The 14,721-nt window shown below is 36.3% G+C and overlaps 2 protein-coding genes across 2 annotated transcripts; one reads left to right on the forward strand and one right to left on the reverse strand.

The window, feature by feature from the left end:
• Positions 1-1,970: 1,970 nt before the first annotated feature.
• hormad1 (HORMA domain containing 1) lies at positions 1,971-6,553 on the reverse strand. Its single transcript, XM_027006740.2, has 14 exons — positions 6,521-6,553; positions 6,167-6,314; positions 5,991-6,054; positions 5,762-5,798; positions 5,622-5,642; positions 5,441-5,467; positions 5,201-5,268; positions 4,962-5,113; positions 4,597-4,754; positions 4,332-4,408; positions 4,172-4,227; positions 3,502-3,542; positions 2,741-2,821; positions 1,971-2,193 (listed from the first exon to the last, which is right to left on the reverse strand). Exons 1-14 carry the CDS (start codon positions 6,551-6,553, stop codon positions 2,104-2,106), a joined length of 1,053 nt encoding a protein of 350 aa, XP_026862541.2. The 3' UTR covers positions 1,971-2,103.
• Positions 6,554-9,491: 2,938 nt separating this feature from the next.
• On the forward strand, positions 9,492-13,771 carry ensab (endosulfine alpha b). Its single transcript, XM_027006652.2, has 3 exons — positions 9,492-9,653; positions 12,833-12,955; positions 13,072-13,771. Exons 1-3 carry the CDS (start codon positions 9,597-9,599, stop codon positions 13,243-13,245), a joined length of 354 nt encoding a protein of 117 aa, XP_026862453.1. The 5' UTR covers positions 9,492-9,596; the 3' UTR covers positions 13,246-13,771.
• Positions 13,772-14,721: the final 950 nt, after the last annotated feature.

Here is a 14,721-nt window from a genome sequence, read left to right on the forward strand (position 1 = left end):
TCCAAGGTCACATATACACACATGAACCACTCAGTAAGAGGGACAGATGAGAGATCACAGACACTCAGAGACCAAGACATTTTGCCACTAAGTTAGAGTCCTTATTAACGGTTGCAAATGAGAGAATCTCCTTGCACACACCAATACCTCAGAATTAGGCAATGCATTTGTAATGGGCAATGTATAAACAATAAACATATAAATAAAATGGCAAGAAAGCTAGTTTTGTTTTTGTCTGACAATAAACAAATAAACTTTATAGCGGCACATAGGCTAATATTCGGATTTTAAATGCATCAAACCAGAGGGGAAAAATGCTGTTATTTGATTACCATTTATTAATTAATATTAACTAACTATATATTTGAAAAGAAGCCTAAGGAAAAGCACACAGTGATCAGGCCTTCTGAAGTAATTTTCAAAACCGAATGTCTCCCATCTTTCCACATTTACTCCACAATTGTCAGTTTGAATTAAAAACCTACATTCATCAGCTAGTCACACGTTTAACATCCTCCATTACTCTTTACTAAGATGAGCATATCATCTAGACCCTGAAGGAGAACCCATGGTCTCTTCTCTGATGGACGCCTGCTGAGGGGATGAGGGTTAGCTAGGCTGCTAGCACTGAAGAATCACTAATAAGCGGCAAAACATTTGCTGCCCTTCTGGCAAGGTCAGGGGATCAGGGTCCCCTGCTAAATGTCCAAAGCTCCTATGCTCTCCTGGGGCATAAGCCCTGAGGGGTAATAACACTCTGCCTCCCCCTTATGGCCTGACAGCAGCTCAGATCTCTAAACAGGCTGAAGGGCCCCTGCTATATCTAACAACTCTAAGGCTGATGCCACAGCAAACAGTTCTACAGTCAATGCAGACAGACCTCTACAACATCCAGGATTAAAAAGCACCCATTTTCATTTATCAAGAGGCTACTTAACTGATGATAAAATATTAACTGAATTTAATGATATATACATTTTCAGGGAAAATGGCTGTACTTTGACATATTCTGAAAGCTTAATTGTGCTGCTTCTAACCTTAAACAGTTATAAAAAAAAATAATACAGAACTGCCTGTCTACAAAGCTATCACATCCTATTTTCATAGGCTCTGTATTTAGTTTGGGCAGAGCCATTATACAGGCTCTGTATATTACAGGGAACGCCGTCTTTACAAATCTCTAATTCTTTGTAACTTAAATAGTTCTCAAATGGCTACTGAAACTAAGTGGCACCACACTAAGGGAACACAATGTTTCCAACATGTGAGTTTATAGATTATTTAATGAACTTTGCTTCACATCCTCACTGTGTGTGTCTGTACACATGATTAATTTGTGCTAGTATTGATCTGTGGTAGACAGGAAAAACGTGTCTGGACATATCCAATCAAATACAGAACAAAGAAATTATTGTTATTTTAAAAATAACTTTACTAAGGTGACAAATGTAGTATAAAAGACTACATATATTTTATGCTTGCACATGTTGTCATCCACAAAAATGAAATACTCTTAAAATACCTTGCTTCTGCTATGTCACCATTATCTGAATATTAGAGTGATGCGGATCAGAGTTACTGAGTTGTTGGGAACCTTATCAAAGTCTGCAGTATATCTAGTTTAGTCTTTGCCCTAATCCAATAAAGGAATAAAGTTACTGCTGCCATCTAGCGGCCTAACAGTAGGTTTCCCTAATGTGTGATACCATAAGAACCTAAAATTGCACAATGTGAACTAAACAATAATCCTTTATTTCCAAAAAGCTGAACTTGATAAATTAAAGCAGTTACAAATAAAACAGTGTATGTTTGATATTGGTGTAGTTAATAATTACCCAAATACTTGTTAAAGAAACAGTATTATACAAATATTAGCAATATATTTGCTCGAAAAAGAAGTTCAAATCAACTTAGTTAACCTGTATAAATAGACATTTCTAGTCATACATCACATCATAAGCTACTACACTTATTCATGCCAATACATTGCTTTGTGGTTCACTAAAATCTCTTAAAACAAAAAGCTTCTGCAGAGTATAAGCATTTTGAACATCTTGTTTTCCATCTTGTCATACATATACTGCTACACTACACAGAAGAGTGTCAGTTGCTTTCTTTAGGCACACTGAACTTGCGCCTCTTTGAAGCAGGAGGTTGAGGGTCTTGACTGAGAGGAAATTCAAACTGAGATATCTACACAAGACATAGCAGAGCTTTGTTAGATGATCACAAGCAGGTGAAATAGGTAATGCAACTGCTGTGCAATAGCCACAATCTATAGATCTGATTATACTGGCACCAAAACAGTAAGCGTAATGCAGGAAAGCCATATAAAGCCTAGCTTGTCTAATATACTTATTACAGCTTGACTTTAAAGAGCAATGACCTAAACTTCTTTCATCACAAGTTGCTCCAACTGGCCCGTCTGCGTTTCCTTAATAAAGTCTACTTCTACACACCTGTTCTTTTGCTACAATTCACAACTGCTTGGCTTCGCTGACACCATACTTAAGCTTACCGGTTTCTTGTTTGTAGGTGGAGCCACTGCAACAGCATTTCTGTCCTATAAACCCAAAGCAAACAAACTCTTTAACATCTGCATTTGACAATCAAATAAAGGATAACATACATAAATATAAAGTGTTGGGGCAGTGCTGTTGAAAAGTAACCCAGTGTTAGAACAGTTCTGTTCCTTAAGAAATTTCAATATGGTGTAATATTAAAGGGGGAAGTCATTTACTGAGGACTTGAGCAGCCGTCCACTTCTAGTCTTCATGGCAGCCACCTCAAGATCAGCAGTCTTCTTTACAAGACTATCTAACTGTATTACACAACAGATCATTCAGAAAACTTTCAGAGTTCTCTTGAAAAATTGCTTATTCCTAGAAATAAACTGTCATGGCATACTGGCATTTTTCCATATTATTTTTAATTTAATACATTATTTATTTTTCCAGGGTAATTTCCCTATTCAGTTTTCCCATTACTATTAACAAATGTGTTAATTATAGGCAATACTTTTCACAGGGACTTTTGCCCATCATATCAACCACACCTACAATAACTCCAGCCGCAAATACTGAGCACATCTGTTTGTAATCATTGCTGTCACTAAGTCTTGCCATAGCACTGTTACCTTTTTATGATTCCCTTGACTGTTGTACCTGTTTTGCAACTATAGTTTTGATCTCAATTCAGTACTGTTTACCATTTTAATTAACCTCCTCAAACACTGGCACCCACAACCTCAATCTCCATGGTCTGTGGCTTTTACTGCCTGCTTGAGTTTGTCCATCCCTGTTGTTGGAAGCATGATCTGCTTCACAGAGCTCCCAAGGCCTCACTGGCAATATTAAGTGTACATTTAAATGTTCTTATTCTACCTCTAAGAAGAACAAGCAAGGGAGTTATGGAGACTTTGTGGGAGACAGCATAATGGAATAACATCAAAAGACTCATTATTCTGATAGTAAGAAAATGCAACTCTCCTGATAGATTTACCTGGAACTGTGAATTCTCCTGCATCTCCTCTTTGCTCAAGTCTGTGCAAATGTCAAAACGGACATCCAAATAAATGGACAGCGATAAAACTATAGTTTAGTTTTTGGTCTATTATGCTTTTATTTATTGTAAACACTTTTGTTTTGACCAATAACATTCCATCTACATTCATAAATAAATCATGAATTATTTCAAATATTTTTGTAAAGGAAATATGGAGAATATGGTCATGTTTTTCTGTTAGACTGCTTCCCATTTTCTAACTGTTCTAAACTAGTTTTGTGTACTTTGCTTTGTTATGGGTTTCAGGATTATGACTAATCTCAGTACATTGGGCAGTGGTAGCTCAATGATTAAGGTACTTCACTTGTAATTGGAAGGTTGCTGGTTCAAGCCCCACCACTGTCAAGTTGCCACTGTTGGGCCCCTGAGCAAGGCCCTTAACCCTCAATTGCTCAAGTTGTACTCAGTCATAATTGTAAGTTGCTTTGGATAAAAGTGTCAGCTAAATGCCATAAATGTAAATGTAATATATTGCACCATCTGAAAGAAAACAGGTAAAATAATATTCTAGGAGAGGTAAGAAGAAATAATTAAATGACACACTGATGACACCATAACCATAATTGAAAATTGTGCAGGACCTTTAAAAACAACTGAAATAACTCACCTGGGTTTTCAATACCAGTATCAATAACAACATCTTTGGTTGAAAACTCCTGTTTATATAAAAGATATAAGCCAGAAATTCAGTAGTCTGGTTGAATTCAAATTTATAAAATCTAGAGTTAGTAACTTATATGATGAAAAAACTCACCGGCAGAATTTCAGACACAGACACAAATTCTTTTTCATTAATTTTTAAAGCCCATCTGTCCCTAGCACATACTGGCTCATCATCATCTACCTGTAGACAGATCCACACATAAATGACATTAATTTTGATTTAATTTTAAGCAAAGTCCAACATTTTAATTAAGTTCCTTTCCTTTTGACTGGACCACAGATTTGAACTGTATAACTTCAGACACCACACTCCACCCATTTCATAACCATTCAATTCCATGTTTAACTTTATGAACCACAAAACACCACCTGTTCAAGTCTTTCTCTCTCAGTGGTAACATCCACTTTAAGTGTGTGAAAAGGCGTAACAACTTCTCCCATGGTGAGATTCACTGGCTCTTTCTCAAATACCAGCATGTTGCTGTCACCCTCCTTAAAGCCTGGTGGCTGATAGTCTTGTGGAGTCACTGCCACATAAGTCAGCAGGTAAACAGATAACGTTTCACTCCCTGACTTTAGTTAAATACTAGGACTCCTAAAAACAAATATGCTAAGATGCTGGGGAGAATATGAACCTATGAATTCAAAAGAAAATTGAAATGAGAACGGATTTAACACATTTATCTAGATTTTTCTCTCTACTTAGCATTTTCACTGACCAAAACCAGAAATACCTTCATCGCAGTAGGACAGCTTCATGTTGAGGCAGACACTGTCAGGAAGTGGGCCAAGGTTCTGCATTAGTGTGTATAGTTTACGCACCAGCAGAATACTGGCTTTCTTTATGTCATTGCTGTCCATCTTGGTCACATGCTTCTGGTTCTTGCTGGCAATATCAGACACAATGCTTTCAATAAATAACACTTACTGCAATCAGAACTGACCTACATTTGTAAATTATCTAAAAGATCACCTTTCAAAATTCAGCTGAGGCCCTTTTGCAGTATACTGAATTCTGAACTGGTAGCATTCTGTTATTTTCTACAGGGTGGAGCACAAGAGACAAAGCATCTCAATCTACAGGTGATGAAAATGATCACTTATCACTGGGAATTGTTACTTATCTGTATTTAACAAATGGTATAAATATCAATGGCCTCCATCCATAACTTCATACAACTAAACATTTTTGAAAGAAATAAAGCTTATTTACCTCTGGGTATTCAGGATCAGAGTAGATCTGGAAAAACACATGCAAGGCACTGTAATTGCATGTAATATTGCATGCAAGTCTAATATAACACTGTAATGTGTAATATTAAACTGGAAAATGTTATAATATGCTTTTGAGAGCATTAAATCATTTGAGAATTTATTCAAGCAAATGTACTCACAGATAATAAAACCATACGGAGCTGATAAAAACAAAACATAAGCACATAAGTTGAGTTGAATGGCAAATTATATATATATATATATATATTTATTTATTTTTAATAAATCTCCAATACATAAAAAGTAATTAGTGACTTACATATCTCTTTTGTAGAGCATCAAAGCATCCTTGCAACCTGTTATTGTGTGGGAGACAAAATTTAAATCCTCAGTTACACTGTTCTCCTACAATCCTGTTCTGCTTTAATCTGTTGACACAACTACCACATATTTTCTTTGTTTTAGTGCTGTAACATCGTAACTTTGAGAGCATTTAACTGTTTTTATATCTATACTTTTCAGTCTCTGGCAAGTTTCCAAATACTGACCACTGTACAATCTGGCTAGCTCCAGGGCAAGATCGTTCTTCTCGAAGAATCATCACTTTTTGTTCTGTTAAAGAAACAGAAGAACATATGTTAATGTGAAATAATCATTTGATTATTATGAAATTATATTGAATTGTTAATTAAGAAATATTAAACTGATTGAAGTCAGCTGTTACCCTCAACGTATTTACTCCCATAAGCTTTTTCTGGGAAAAGGCCTCGAAGATAAGTGATGCTGGAGACAGCAATTGCCAGTAATTTCTTAACAACTACCAGTGATTGCTGCTCAGTGGCAACTGCGCGTGGCAGCATCTGTACAGAACCCTAAAAACCACACATACATAAACACCAAAAACGTTCGCAACGAAATAGCTATTAGGATTCGACAAATACCACTGCCAGTTATGTAATCATGTAGCGTTAACTAGCTAGCTATAAAAGTCAAAAAGTCTTTTATTTTTACGTTGGCCCAGTAAATTAACACTAGCTAATGGCAAATACGGTCTAGCTGCAAAGCTAACTAATCTTACCTGTTTCACCCGCAGTCGTTGCTCACAAGCCATAGTGATGTGGGGTTTCTTACCGTTAGCTTGATATTAGGACTCCGACTACCTTTTTAACTTCTACTGAAAAAGTAGTACATGCGAAAATGTATTCAGTATTCCTGTGTAAAATGTCTAAAACACTACTTCACTAACTAAACACTAGTCTACAAAGATCTTGCCCTGTGAGGTAACATTAGCTAGCTAGCTACTAAAAACATCTAGCCTAGTTAAGCTAACAATAGCAAGATAACCTGCTCGCCAACATCAAGGTTTACCAACTTTCCCTCAGATACAGTATATAGCTAGCTAGCGAGCTAACGTTATATATTCCGTTTCTTTATCCAAGGAATAACGGGGTCAAATTAAAACAGGATTATAGAAAAACTATATAATTGAGGATTCTTCTTCATACTACATGATTAAAGTTTAAATTGATTTTAAACGGCCATCTCAATAAGATTTATGTAGATAGATCGTTATGGTGAAACACTAACAAGCTAGCCGTGTGAATTCTTATATAACCTAACTAGAATTAGCTAGCTAAAATGTTATATATTTCTTCTTTTTGTTCTGCCAAACATTTTCGCCTTACCAATGAGTAAAATTTATGGGTACTTAAGCTATTAGTTATTTATGTTTTTCGAGATTCCTGTCAAGTTTTCAGTTTGTGACGATGACAAGTCCTACATGCAATAGCATGTGCGTTACGCTGACGTTTATACACACACACACACACACACACACACACACACCTGGTAGGTAACTGCAACATATAGCATTGGTTGTGGAAATATTTATTTTTCACAGATAAAAAAAAAAAAACAGTACCCGAAATATTTTTGCTTTGGTTTGACACCGTTAAGAAGTGGTCGACAAGTGGTACTTGTCATTTGAATTGATAAGCCTAGACTTACCTAAGACCAAGAAGGTGTTATCCTTTTTAATTATAGAGACCGTTGTAAATGCTAATTTTGTGATGTAATGACATTTTTATTACCAATATACATTACACATTTACAATTTACAGACCAGCATCTGCTTTTTTTGCTGTGTGTGCCTTCAGTTTTGATTGATGAAAATCAACACTGTATCCAATGTAGTTTGAAAGTCCAAATATATAGAGAGTTTGTTTGTTTGTTTGTTTGTTTGTTTTTTTTGGGGGGGGGGGGGGTGCTAAGCGACATATTCCAATATTGCGAACTAATGTGCTTGGGGCCCAAAATTTGCTTCTCTGCCACTGCTTCATTCAAAGAAACTGCACAGCTTTGATACATACAACTTGTGCTGTCAGCTGCTTAGAGACAATCATATGCTCATATTCTAAAGCAGTTCCTTGAGGACATAATGAAACTACAGAAATATTGTCTTGGTTAATCGAAACAGCCACCTTTCTTACCTCCCTGCAGTTGTAACAATATCCTAGCCTTGTAGGATTCAGCTGTTCTTGTAACAGTGGTCATGTCTGCTATTTTTGCATGACCACCTTCAGTTACAATAAGAACATCAGCAGTCCACAACTGTCACTTAACAGTACTTAAGGAGATTGAGGAAATTACTTAAGAAGACTTAGGGAATGGTCAGTGAATGTCCTTTCTGTGCCTAGAGTAACCTGTTGACATGAAAGCATTTCACCCAGCATGATTTTTATAAGTTGTTCCACTTATCCTCAGTTAAGTTTTTTTTGTTCTATTTCCATCTGGACAGAACAACAGGGGCAAAAAGTCACAAAAACATGAATACTACTACTAAGCTACTACTACCAGTAATACAAATAAATATAGCTGCAGGAAGCTCACTGTCAGTAAAGTTAAATCAATAAACATTTTTAAAACTCAAACCCTAAGTACAAAAGTTGAATTTTCATCCTGTAGAGTGTTCCTAGTTAAGCCCATGTACACATCAATAACTCACTAAGACTCACAAATGAAAACTTTTTTTGGACTTGCTTTGGAATTTATTTTCATCATACATTTCTCAATGAAGCTTAGCATATGGACGACTTGGCATAGCGACTTCCAAACAGAAAAAAGTAACCACAATAGATAGACAGGTTTACATCAATGTCTGGAGAAGGACCAATAACAGCCGCTCTGAACATCCTGAAACCATGTATGAAGACAATGGATTGTCTACCTCACTCTGGAATACCATGGTAGGGATGGCCATCACTAGTTCTTGTATAAGCACAATGAAATCAGAGATCAGGTATTTTGAACCTATATACATCATGATAGTGTAGCAAACATAAATACAGCGTTTAGATACAAGGATCATTTTGCATTTCTTTTACTCACATCATTCAACCCCCCAAAAATCAACTCTGCATTTTCTCTGCAACACAGAGACAGCTGCAGAGCTCTAACACTGTTGGCAGCATCTACCAAAACTTTAATAATTCAATCTGCTCTGCTATTAAAATGTGAAGTCATGTTTACATTCATATCTTCTCCATACCTTTCATGAATCTCAAAGAGAAGTGGTAAGTTATTTAAGCACCATATAATGAGAGTACACTATCAAGAGATTCCAACAGTCCAACAAAATATAAAACAATAAAACGTGGGCTTGGACTGACAATTACCTCAAAACACCACAGTAGAATCAATTTTGGTCTGTTCTTATAATCTGACAAACTGTTGAAATTTTATGGAAAATAACTGTTAAGAGTATACATTTTGGCATGTGGCAGTATTTCTGACCATAAAATGACTAAAATACTGCAGTAGATTGACTCGTGTATGATTAAAGTAGCCTATACTTCATTTTGCACATGAGTATATTCTACATTGTGTCTGACACGCTGTAATCAAATAGGCTACTAATGAATGTCGACCTTATTATCAAAATTGGTCTTCTGCATTTGAGATGTATTACCATGCGGAACGCTCATCTTTTTTTTTAGCACTATGTTTACAATTACCGGTTGGTATGAAGTAGTCGCGCACATACATTTAACGCGGTTGGCCGCAGTCAGCATATATCGTGGGCGGGTGGAGCAGATTGGAAACACTACAATCTTCTCTCACAAACCCATATTTTCTTTCCCTAGAAGTTGACGCCAATGTCGTCAGATAACCAGGATACCGACACGTTATCGGGAGAGTGCGGTGAGACGCAGGTAGACGATTTATATAGTTTTGTTTTTTAATTTATAAGGCTACGCCTTATTAGTGTTTGTAACGTTAGCTTAGCTAGCTAACCTAGCAAATCGCCACTATAGGATAGCTAAGATAGCTTGCTACACTGGCTGAAACATTAAATCTCATGATATAAGGAGAACTATAAAGCTTACTGATCTTCCAAAATAGGATTTGGTTGGGTGTCATATGTTTGGGTTTGATAAAGTGACAATAAGCCCTCAATTAGGGCTGCTCCAGGTTCATGAGTTGAGTTCACATGTCAACAGTGCCATAACTGGTTCATTCTCATGCTGCATTGCGAGTTTCCGCTTTACTCACAACACCAACCAGATCACTCAGGGAAGACCATTTCCGTCAATACTAATAAAAATATGATTGTAGCTTTTAAAGTGCACGTTATTTTCTAACCAGTTAATAAGCATCTTATGTTCTTGATGGGCTACATTTAACTTAACAAGGAATCGTACGACAACCTAAATCCAGCTATTTTAGCTAACCTAGCTAGCAAGCAATGGCTCTCATAGCTGACCTAATCTAAGATAGCTAGGCAACTGCTGGGGTTGTTATAACTTCTCGAAGTGTCCCTTTAGTCTGCGTTTTTGCTGCATTAGTAACCGATATTTGAATATAGGTGGCCTGCAGGGCCGTAACTAGCCACGAGGACACCGAGGTCTGGACTTTGGTAGTTTCGAAATATTTTTTAAATATGAAATTGATTGTGAAAACCGCGGTTTTCTGACAACGTTATGGCGGAGTATAACCTACAATAATTCAGCGCCAGACTACTCAGTAAACAGCGACACGATTGGCTCTCAGATGACCTCAGATCAGCTGTGAGTGGTCATGAATTTGTCTCTGATATTTGGTTGCTCAACGAGAGCTTGCCTAATGGTGTACATTTTCCTCTCAAAAAAGTCTATTAAGCCAGAAGCTTAACCGTAAGAGACGTCAGGTAGCGTTAATACCCGTAAGCATAAATGTGTAGTTTGTGTTGGTGCTTTTGTTAATCAACAGGCTTAAACATCCATCTTAAGTTTCAAAATAATTGTTTCTTTACGGATTTTTTGAGACCTGACGAGTAAACATGCAGAGAGGGAGAGAGACAGAGTTTGACTCTTGTCTCACTCGGCCTCTATTTCCGTTTGGTATAAACTAAAATAAGATTATTAACAGCAAAACCAATCTGCAGACATTTTTTTAATTGCAGGTTTTCAGATAAAAATACTTTAGTAAATAAATTAAAAACTGAAGTTTAGTACATAATTATTAGTGAATTAAAACATAAGTAAAGGAAAATCAAAGCAATTCAATTTGAGTCAAAGCTCTTTTGTGAAAGGAATAACCCATTTCCTCTTTAAATAGTTTTAAATGTTATTTAAACAGGAAATGAGTATCCCTGCATAATTTTGTTTTCCATGTTTAAAGGTTGATGTAGTAAAAGTGAAGAATTGAATCTTCATTATGGACATTAAGGTAAAACTATAAAGCAGCACTGAAGTAGTGAAAAACATGAAGGTATTTAGAATGAGCAGTTCCAGGCCTCAATCAATGCAGTTTTTAACTTTATGTAAAGAAAGTCACATTGCTACAGTATGTACCTCATTATGATCCTGGTGTTGGTCCTGGTTGCCAATATAGTGGTAATGTCAGTTTTACATTCATGATTATCATTGATTATGGAGACATGTGCAAGCATTTTGAAACCTGAAGTGTTAGGTAAGTTAAGACTAGATTTGAATTTGACTGGAACATTGTGTAGCTTTGCAAAAACATGTGAAAACAAGTTGGTGTTCAGCATACTCTGTCAGAATCATCTGGGCATGGATCCAAGTGTATGACTGCACTGAACCTTATCCCCGCATTTCCTTAGAGTATGGAATCGCTATTGCTTTCTACTGCAGTTTTTTGCCAAACCAAGAATATACAGATGTAAATATATAAGAGGAGCCTTAAGGGGTTTGTATGTTTTAATCTGCTTAATTTTGTTGTTGTTGTTGTAGGACTCGGTCTTGGTAGGACAAAAACATAGCAGGGTGTAGCATATCAGTTCAGTTATTATCATTCAGTTGAATGCTTTGTGACCTGTTTAGTGTGCTGTGTTCTTTGTTTAGTCTTACAGCCTTCATCTGATATCAAGCCTATCAACCCATGCATTAATCATGTAATGAATTGTTTGCCTACCACAGGTTTATTAAAGCTGTTTACTGGGTTTGCTAAGCTGATTGTTTTCATTTGGTTTTTGAGTCAGTGAAAAAGTGACTTTAATAGAGTGGATTATGTTCATTATTGAAATGGGGCTTGGGGTATCTGAGTTAATAAGGATATTCTTGCATGCATAGTTGCTGTTGCATGTGGAAATATAACATGTACAGTCATGGCCCTGTGGCACACTGGTACAGTGATGTCTGTCAAGTTATTCAAGGTATGTACTAATACTGTGCAGATTGAACATTTCTTCTCATTGCAAAGGATCTTGTCTTGCCACCAATCCCAATCTTAATCAGAATAATTCATGTTTATAATACAAAGTTTTTATTTTATAGATTTTGAACATGTCATAGGCTAGAACATTCCTTTGCCTTCTTTGCACTTATTGGCTCTGGCAGTGTGAATGTTAATTCTATGGTCCTTCATAAGCATCTAAAAATGGTAAAATAGCAAATGATCTTGTTTGCATTAAACTCTACTTCAAAACCCTTGAGTTTTTCTAGAGCAATCTAAATGTTAGATGTGTTGTTTGTTTGTGATGTGTTTTTACTCAAATCCCCCTTATTTTATTTCTTCAGTCATCATTTACACTAAACTAAAACTCAGAAGCACTATCCAGGAATAAGAAATGTCATGTACTGTAGAGGCCACCTGTCTCTTGAATATAATCACATTTTTAGACTTGTTTTGATCTTAGCACAAACACTGTTGTTGGTGTTTTAATTGATCTTTTATTTGAGTTTATTACAACTCACCACATCTTTAGCAAGTTGCCTAATAAGAAGACATGTGGAGTCTGGTTCAAAGAACAAGTGCATCATAGGTTTTCATACAGGTTTGGTATTCACAATGTGTTCATATTCCTTGATGGTGAGAGTGCCCGTGCGTGACTTGACGTTTTCTTCTTGTTTCATCCATCATACACCATTAACCACATTTCTTTCTCCAGGAATCTCCAGACGCCAACTCAAATCCTGTGAGGACAGAAGAGGCTAAACTAAAAGCAAAGTACCCTAACTTAAGCCAAAAGCCAGGAGGATCAGAGTTTCTGATGAAAAGACTCCAGAAAGGAGTAGGTGGCTGTATTAAGATAGATGTTTCCCATTGTGCATGTCTTTGCTTCTTAAATGAGGCTTCACTTTTATAAAGCTGAATTGATCAGCATTCTCTTTTTTTAACCTTTTTCAGCAAAAGTACTTTGATTCAGGTGATTACAACATGGCCAAGGCAAAGATGAAGAACAAGCAGTTGCCAGCAGCAGCTGGTCCAGAAAAGAACATCGTCACCGGAGATCACATTCCAACTCCGCAAGATTTGCCACAAAGAAAGTCCTCCTTAGTCACAAGCAAACTGGTTGGGTAATCGGTACCTCGGGTCCTGGGTGACCCTGCTCCGTATTTTCTCTCCTCAGCTTCCAAGCTCCACCAGGGTTAGTTGCACACTATTTGCTTCATTTTGGGGGTAGTAAGGCTCATTTTAAACTTCTTTCATCTCAACAGCTCTAGTCTCATCCACCATGCTCAGCAAATCCACCCCCACCCACCTGACCCAACTCCACACATTTGGCTAGGAAGCAGTCAGTTCAGGGAAGGGCCAGTTGAGGTCAGAGGCCTCTCTGGACTGTAATGCACTTTACGATCTATATACCCTCTACATGAATGAGATCAAGGTCTTGTTTGAAACTGTGGAGGCTACAGAAATGGAAATAGATGCCTAATTGATACACCAATGTCATCAACAGGTTCATAGAGATTATTCTCTTTGGCATTTTAACCTAGCAAATCAAGATTGTTTAATAAAAGCTTATAGATGTTTTAGTTAACTACTTTTGGCAGTAGATGCATGTTTGCCACCTTGGTCATTGTTCATCTCAATCTGATTTAATTTTATATATATATATATATATATATATATATATATATATATATATATATATATATATATATATATATATATATATAAAAATATGTGCATTGAAGTTACTAAGATGAATCTGTGCATCAACAGGCTAATGTTAGTATGAGAGTAGACCAAAATATATATTTATGTGCCATGATAATCAAAAGTGCTTAAATTAAAGAACTGACTAAGCACAAACTATATTCCTGAAATTTCAGGGCAACTTATTTCGCGTAATTTATCAAAACCATGCAGCCTTGTACTGAGTATATGGAATAGCTCAGGCTCAATAGGTTTGAGCACTGATATATTAATAATCATAAATGAGATTGTAAATTAACTATTTTTTCTGTTTTATTATACAGGTCAGGAATTAACAATCATTCAGTCTGTGATCATGAAGCGGTTATACTAAAAATGTTAATGTGTTGGGTAAGGAAACCAAGAGAACAGACAGGCAGGTTGAGAAACTAATTTTGACTTATATTGTACCTTTTGAATAATTTCAATGAATGAGTGCATTCACTTTAAAAAGATTACATAAAACTTATTGTCCTACTGTTTACATGTCCAGGTTCCCAATGGGAAGTCACTCAAGTCAGATGAGTAGGGTGGCTTTTTAGGTGCAACTGAGCTTTTGTGCCATGTGACAAAATCATTGTTTCAGACCTTGGTTAAACAAGCCATCTGTGTTATATAAATCAAAACTAGGCGCTACAACATTAAGTATTTTGAATGATTTCCCAAGTATAAACTTTGAACAGGAATTGGAATAGATTGGATATATCATCAAAATACCTTCAAAAGAATGGATTATAATGTAAAATAAATATTAAGATGAGCATTGCATTATCTCATTCACAGTCTGCAAAATGAGTCGGATTCTTTGTGAAAGGGTTATGCATCTCGCATCCACAGGAAAGATGAATGTTTTAATTA

Source organism: Electrophorus electricus, chromosome 10, assembly GCF_013358815.1.
Source record: "Electrophorus electricus isolate fEleEle1 chromosome 10, fEleEle1.pri, whole genome shotgun sequence".
In the NCBI taxonomy this organism is placed as follows: domain Eukaryota; kingdom Metazoa; phylum Chordata; class Actinopteri; order Gymnotiformes; family Gymnotidae; genus Electrophorus; species Electrophorus electricus.